This window comes from Morone saxatilis, unplaced genomic scaffold, assembly GCF_004916995.1.
Source record: "Morone saxatilis isolate NCDOM2014 unplaced genomic scaffold, NCSU_SB_2.0 Contig22, whole genome shotgun sequence".
Taxonomy (NCBI): Eukaryota; Metazoa; Chordata; class Actinopteri; family Moronidae; genus Morone; species Morone saxatilis.
In genome coordinates this window covers 13,557,283-13,565,518 of record NW_023339785.1, presented here as the reverse complement: position 1 = coordinate 13,565,518, position 8,236 = coordinate 13,557,283, and the positions used below count along the sequence as shown (strand labels likewise).

The window sequence follows — 8,236 nt, the reverse complement described above, 5'->3', positions numbered from 1 at the left end:
GGGGGGGGGGGGGGGGGGGGTGGGGTAGGGTGGTGTCGTAAGCTTGTAAGCTTCTGAGAAAAGTCTTCCATGATAGCCCTATATTTTCATTTCTACTCGGCTGTTTTCTTCCCCCTGTTACTGTTACCTTATAGGCTCACATTCCACACAGCAGTTTCACAACCATCCCTTTCCCTTTCTCACTTGCTATCTTGCTCGCTTTAATTTTTTTTTACCATTTCCTCCTCTCCATCTCCCTCCATCTCCCTCCCTCTCTGCAAGTTCCTTCCTTCCCTCCTATATTGCTGTGAGCCCCAGCTCCTCCCGGCAACTTGCTGCCAGAAATATGTCAAAGCTGTGAGAACAAGGGCAGCTCAAATAGTTCACTCTCGATCATGGAGAGCCTCGGAGCGAGGGTACAATGTGGGAGGAGGAAAATATGTTTAATATTAAAGGTAAAATATATGAAAATAAATAGATGGTTGGAGAGGGAAAACAAACAGAGAGAAAATAATAGTTGTGTCCTGAGGTTGTGCCTTTGAGTAAGAGATGGAGAAATGAATAAGAAAATAGTTTTCTCTCCCTTGCTCTTGGGAATTTTTTTTGTGAAAACAGGCTGTGAGCCTGTTTTTTCTTCTAAAAACTGAATCCAGCCAACAATAATATGTGCCTTGTTTGAGAGTTAAATGCTTCATATTCTCTGTCCCTCCCTCTCAAACACTGAATAGTTATATGCAATGTCAATAAGCCATGAGAAGCATGTGGAAAAAAAGTGAGGGAACCAAGATCATGTGAAAAGTTTGTCAGCTATTTTTGTCCGTTTTCATTGAGTGAAAGAAGAGAGGAGGTGGATGTGTAAAATGAGCCACAGTGTAACCCATAGGGAACATACAAATTCTTTTGGTTCAGTTCAAATACTCTGGGGCTGGGGTGAGAAGGGCCGAGTTAAGATACTATAACTGGCGGTGTCAATTGACTTGAGTAATATTTGATCTACATGAGTTAATTGGGTAAAGCTGAGTCTTTGCCACTGCAAACTGCCTTGTTTGTCCCCTCCATACTCACACATTTCAGCTGTGTTTAATGCATATAATTCATAGATACTGTAAACCTTGTTAGATTCATGTTACTTGCTTAATTTAAGCCACACTGACACAGACAATGAGAGAGAAAGAGGATAAGGAAAGGAAGAAAGAGAAAGAGAGGGAGGAGAAGATCAGGTTGTAGATGTCTGCAAGTGGTTGGCATCATCTTTGGCATAAACCCCAGCCATATCTCTGGTATTATCACTTTCAGTGGCCCTTGCTCTTGTTATTGCGTTCTGAGAGTCTGCAAATGGCTATTTTAGAGAGAGGGCTTAATATTACCTCAAAGAATTGCAACAGTATTCCCAATCATGCAGGACCAGTCTATTTATTGACTTACATTAATTGGTGTATTGCTAGCTATGTGTCCTTGGACAGGGTCCAGCAAACTAGGGAGACCAGTTTGCAAATCACTCTGCATTCCAAACTCTGTCAATTAATGCTTTCTCACACACACTTTGAGAAACTTTCACAAAAATTCTGGTTTGCTAATGTTTGAGATACAATTATGTAAGGAGACAAGCAGCTCTCTCTCAGTCACACACCCACCAACACAGGACTACATGCACTGTTTCATCGAACCCAAACATCTGTATCATCCTCTTCTAACCCTCACATTTGTTTAAAATACTGTATATTGGCAGTGTGGCAAGAGTGGCAGATGGCCGTTGACTGAGTGATACTTGTTACTGACCCTTCTGAAACAGCTGTTTCTTTATCTTTGCCTCAGGTTCCTCTTGCTCCCAACAGCTTGCTGTTTTGCAGAGCAAGATAACAAGCTGTGTGGTAGCTTCAGTGAATGAGGAAGGAATCTATGACTAACTGGTGTAATTATGTTATTTACAGTGGTGCAAAATAGTATGGGGAAAAAAAATATATAATGTCTTTATCCAGAAGTTGAATTGATATTTCCTCCCAGCTGACTTCCTAATTTGTATCTGTTGCCGTGCAAGTTGAGGCAGTTTCTTAAAAGCTGTCCTATCTTGTTGTTAAGTTTATTTCATCCAGTGTTTTTATTAGTGTATAATCACCTGAAAATGAGAATTATTGTGTTTTCATTACCTTAATGACATCTACAGTAGTTTCTCCTTAACGCTTAGAAAGTGAGTAGAATTCAGTTGGTTGCAATCTATAGCTGCTACTAAATCCTACACACTGATCCTTTAATTGCACCGCCACAGTTTGTAATACATTATCACTGAAATCTGACCATATGCCATTATCTTAAATAGTTGTCTTGGAGGCCTACATTTCTCAGGGTAGAGATAGAGCTAAGACAAGTGAAGTGAAAGGAACCAGATTACACAAACAGACACTTGTATACCAACCTATGAGGTAGTTAGCTGACCACAGAGAGGTCGTATCTTGCAATGGGTATGGAGCAGTGTAATACAACTAGTAAAAATCCTTTATGCTCCTTTTTAAAGTTGATCTCTTGTCCACCCCAGGCAGCTCATCACCACTATGACTCATATCCTGTTTCTTTTGTGCCATCCCATGGATAAGCTTTTGCCATTCATACTGGCTGATTACAGGCAAATAGACAATTTGCTGAAACTTACTGAATGGCTGCGCAGTTTGATGTGGTAAGCTACACCAGGCAGCAGCAGAATGATTCTCTCATTGAAATGACTGTGGTCATACAGCTTTGTCAATGTCTCATAGTGAAATATCTTTAAGCAAAAGGTTTCAGTACCACTTACTGATTGCTCTTGGCATGATCGAATTAAATGCTCAAGCACTTGATTAAAACACAGCACATTGAATGACCATGGATTTTCAAAGGAAACTATTTACAAAAGCAATTTATGCTGTTTTGGATAGCAGACAGCTTTTTCTAATACAGTTCCACAAAAAATTATCTAGATTATATGTAGTCAGTGGGCCCTCTGAAAACTGAATTGCTGATTTATGAATTAAACCAATAAACATCTGAGTAGCTATTGTTCAGGTGGTAGAAAGGGTAGTCTGTTAATGTTAAGAATGGTGGGTTGATCCATGATGCAAAGTATCAAGACATTGAACACCAAATTGCTCCTTGTGTATGTATGTAAGGTAAATTTGTAAAGTGTTTGCCAAGTACATGCAATGTAAGACATGAAAACCATTTCTGGCTAGTTAGAGGCACATGGCTTAAACAGCTTTGTGTAATTAAAGGTGTGGGTTGTGAAGGGTTTGGTATTAATGAAACAATTGGTTTTCTGTTCCAAAGAGGCGAGTGGGCAGGACTAGTGAGCATGTTTGAAGAGGCACGTCTGTGAATGATGTAAACAAACTTTATTATTTTTGTGATGGTTGCATAATGTGATTACTACCATGCACATAAATATAGACAGTTATACAAAAACTAAGCATGCCTGAAAAAATTGTCTTGATATGAGCTGATGGAAATATAATGAATTGTTGCATCATTTACTTATTAAAAGATATTCTGTATTATGTCCAGAAATATCTAGTAAAGTATAATTACCACACCCAGTAAGTAACATGATATGTTCTTTTGTATTACAGAGTACACCTTAAAAGTGATCAACTTTGTGAGGCAGCAATACTGTTACAATAGTACTGTTCACATGCATTTGTGTTAAAGAGAAAGGATGTGCGCTAACATGTTGGTGTATGTGTTACTGTACATTTCTGCACCTCTGTGTGTGTTTTTATAAGGCAAGGCCTTACAAAGCTTTAACCATCATTGTTCTCTCTATTGACATTGGAGATGGGGTGTAGGCACAGGATTGGGCTGCTTTCCTCAGGGCAGGGTGTGGTCTGACTCCAACCAAATTTCCAAAACACAGAGCACTCAGAAGGGAGGGACCTCATGGTTTGGTGTTTTGAAGGGGGTAGAGGCTGTGTTGTCTGAAAGGGTTTTAACACCATCTAGTGTTCACTATTTGGTCTTACAAACCAGCCCTTCTTACAGAGTTGCGTTAGTTAATATTTCATTCAGGATTTGTCTTAATAATAAAAAAAAAAAGAAAAAGAAAAAACAACATTTGGTCTGGAATCAAGTTATGCATTTTTGGTCCTCATTTTGTCTGTTACTGATTATTATTATATTTTCTTCATGCAGGAAAACCAAGACAGTTTCCATCACACCAGGGCTTAAACAGAGGAAAGCAAAAACAAGGTATTTTACAAGTTAAACTCACAATAAATATCTTGTGCTTTCTATATTTAATCCTGTATACCTTGATGCAAATGCATATACTTTAATCTCTTGCTGGATACTTTGTATTTTCTCTCAAATTCTTTATTTGCTGTTTACAGATGGCTGAAGAAGAGGAAACCAGGGAGGTGCTCTTTCCAGATTGGGAGGGCCCAGACAAAACTGGCTTGACCATTGAACAGACAAGTGGAGGAGAAATCTTTGTTAAAGAAGTGAAAGGAGAGTCACCAGCAGCACGTTCTGGAAAAGTATATGAAGGTACCATATTAACTTTTTTCTCATATCATTAAGTATGAAGTAAGATTGGTCTCACCTACATAATGGATAATCCCTAGTATTTTTTAAGAATTAATACTTTTTACTGCTGTCTCTACTTAATTCATAGGCGACCAGATTGTAGGTGCAACTGTCTACTTTGATAATATGAGCTCAGAAGAAACAGCTGAGCTATTGAAGACATTAAACCGCCACAAGGTTGGACTGAAACTACAAAATAAAGGAGACAAATCCCCATACTGCTCACCCTTGAGCACACCATGTCGTTCACCAATGGGAACCCTGACATGGGAAGGGAAGACCCGGTTTGGAGGTTCTAGTCCAGACATCATCCTTGTAAGTTCTTATTAAAAATAGTATATATCACTAATTTGTTTGTGAGGAAGCTATTGAACAAAATACATGGTATAATAACATTTCCATGTTTTAAGCTTTCCTGTCTTTTTCTGTAAACAGAGTGGAGATGATGAGGACTATAAGAGAATATACACAAAAAAGATTAAACCAAGGCTGAAGTCTGAAGACCTTGCAGAGGGAGTAGATGTTCGCACAGAGCGGCATAGCAGTACAAGCAGCGATGGCAGCACAATAACCACCATCACCCGCCGCATCACTACCTACACTGTGGAGATGCCAAGTGGCATAAGTGAGCAACTAGAATTTTCAAACCCAGAGTTCAAGGGGCTAAGGCACGAATCTGGAGATGGCTCTCCTCGTATCAGAATCTCACATGGCAGCCCCTCAGGTAAAGTGGGAGCAGAAGAGGGAGTTTTTGAGTCAAGCAATGTCTCTTACACTGGGCCAGAAGTTAGCTCTACAGAGACACGCTGGGGTAGTCGGGGAGTTCAGACCACAACAATTACAAGAGAGGGGGAAAGAGGTCCAGGTCTTAAGTTTAAAGGGCCCAACTTTGGGGTTACAGGCGAGGGAGGCTTTGAGATCTCAAGAGAGAGTGGAGAGCAGGGAGATGGCAGCATTCAGGTATTAGGAACAAGCATGACACCAAGTGACAGCACAAACACTGGTAGTAGGCATATTACAAGAGGTGGGTTGGGAGGTGCAGAGGTAACCTCAGCTGATGAAAATGGAGGGACAATTAGTCTGTCTTTACCAGGAAAAACAATCCAGATACAGGAGGGAAATGTTGACACCAGTTTAGGTGAAAGGACAAAGATGAAGGTATCCGAAACAACCATCAGTCACCCGCAGGCAAAGGGGTCAAGCAGATTTGATATGCCAAATGTCAGATTTGGTGGCGGTTCCAGAGGTATTGATACTGAATCGAGTGGTGGCAGGATAGGAGGATCTGTAATAACAGAAGGCAATGTTACCTCAGGATATTCCTCAGTGCCAGGCAAGATTTCAGTGACAGGTCTGGATGTCAACCTTACAGGTTCAAGGTTGAAAGGTGAGGTTGATGCCAACCTGCCAAGCAGAAAGGGAGGAATGCAAGCATCTGCAATAGACGTTTCAGGCAAAGGAAATGAGGGCACTGTGAGTGGCATAAAAATGTCAACAATCAAGATGCCTGCAATTGGAATTAGGGAAGAGGGAACTAGTGTTGAAGTTAAACTCAGTGGTGATGCAGATATATCAGTACCTATGATTCAAAAAGAGGTTAAAAAACCAGAACTAGACATCAAAGGGACAGATATGCAGCCAGTTGTCAATGTTAGACTTACAGAAGCTGCCAGTGACTTAAAAGCACCTGAAATCACCTCTAGCATTCACACCAAAGTACCAAGGAGTGAGGGAAATCTTGATGTAACTGTGCCAAAGACTGAGGGAAAAATAAAGGAACCTAAAGTACACATTAAAGGTCCAGCTATAAACATTGAGGGGAAAGAAGGGGATTTCAAAATGTCTCAGATAAAGACACCATCATTTGGGGCCAAGGGACAAAATGTTGATGTAAAAACTGAGATTGATATTAAAGCACCAGAAGTTGATGGTGGGGGTTCTAATGTAAAAATTGATGGACTGAAATTCAAGATACCATCCAAAACAGGACACACAATGCCAGAATTGGATGTCAGTCTGAAAGGAAGCAAGGCAAAGGGAAATGTCGATTTTCCAAAGATTGAGGGACACACAACAAAACCTGAAATGGAGATCAAAGGACCAGAGGTTGAAGGGCGTAAAGGTGTATTTGAGATGCCTGGAATCAAAATGGCATCGTTTGGTTTTACAGGTCCTAAAGTGGTCAAGGGTCCTGATGTGGATCTCAACCTTCCCAAAGGTAAAATTAATGTAAAAACACCTGAACTTGAAGGTCCAACAGTTGAAGGAGATATGGATGTATCAATGCCAAAGATTGAAGGACACATAAAAGATGTTGGCACTAGTGGCCATGAAAGTGGATTCAAAATGCCTAAAGTGAAAATTCCATCATTTGGAAATAAAGGTGCAAAAGTAGAACAGCCAGAAGTTGATGTTGGCCATCCAAAGGCGGATATTAATGTGAAAGCTCCTGAAGTGGATATCAAAGTGCCATCAATTCAAGGAACGAAAATTTCCATGCGTGGCGTGGATTTAAGTGTCAAAGGTCCTGAACTCAAAGGTAATGTGGATGTGTCAGCTTCAAAGATAAAAGGAGAGATTGAAAAACGTGATGTTGATGTTAAAGATCCAGGGGTCGAAATTGAGGGTCCAAAGGGCGGATTTGAAATGCCTAAAATCAAAATGCCATCATTTGGGGTGAAAGGTCCAAAAGTTGAAGGTCCAGATGTTGATATTAACCTTCCAAAAGCTGACATTGACATGAAATCATCTGGTGTTGAGATAAAAGCTCCACAGATTGACATTGAAGGGCCAGATGCAAAACTCAAAGGGCCCAAGTTTAACATGCCATCCATTTCGGGACCGAAAATATCCATGCCAGATGTGGATTTCAATCTGAGAGGTCCCGAACTCAAAGGTGATGTGGATGTGTCAATTCCAAAGATTGAGGGTGACATTAAAGCTTCTACGGTCGACATTGAAGGACCAGATATTGATATTGAGGGTCCCAAAGGAGGATTTAAAATGCCTAAGATGAAAATGCCATCATTTGGGGTGAAAGGTCCAAAAGTGGAAGGTCCAGATGTTGATATTAACCTTCCAAAAGCCGACATTGACGTGAAAGCACCAGACGTTGACATCAAAGCTCCAGAGATTGACATTGAAGGACCAGATGCAAAACTCAAAGGGCCCAAGTTCAACATGCCATCCATTTCGGGACCGAAAATATCCATGCCAGATGTGGATTTCAATCTGAAAGGTCCCAAACTCAAAGGTGATGTGGATGTGTCAATTCCAAAGATTGAGGGTGACCTAAAAGCTCCCAAGGTGGATATTGAAGGACCAGATATTGATATTGAGGGTCCCAAAGGAGGATTTAAAATGCCTAAGATGAAAATGCCATCATTTGGGGTGAAAGGTCCAAAAGTGGAAGGTCCAGATGTTGATATTAACCTTCCAAAAGCTGAAATTGACATGAAAGCACCTGGTGTTGACATCAAAGCTCCAGAGATTGACATTGAAGGTCCAGATGCAAAACTCAAAGGACCGAAGTTCAACATGCCATCCATTTCAGGACCAAAAATATCCATGCCAAATGTGGATTTCAATCTGAAAGGTCCCAAACTCAAAGGTGATGTGGATGTGTCAATTCCAAAGATTGAGGGTGACATTAAAGCTCCCAAGGTCGATATTGAAGGACCAGATGTTGACATTGAGGGTCCCAAAGGAG

The 8,236-nt window shown here is 40.6% G+C and overlaps 1 protein-coding gene across 1 annotated transcript in view; it reads left to right on the top strand.

Moving 5' to 3' along the window:
• LOC118333493 (neuroblast differentiation-associated protein AHNAK-like) overlaps window positions 1–8,236 on the top strand; it is a 23,626-nt gene that overhangs the window by 8,798 nt on the left and 6,592 nt on the right. Inside the window, exons 3-6 of the mRNA XM_035669159.1 lie at window positions 4,135–4,191; window positions 4,332–4,488; window positions 4,616–4,842; window positions 4,963–6,745. Of these exons, the coding sequence (XP_035525052.1) occupies window positions 4,332–4,488; window positions 4,616–4,842; window positions 4,963–6,745 (2,167 nt within the window). The 5' untranslated portion in view covers window positions 4,135–4,191. The remainder of the gene's footprint in view (window positions 1–4,134; window positions 4,192–4,331; window positions 4,489–4,615; window positions 4,843–4,962; window positions 6,746–8,236) is intronic.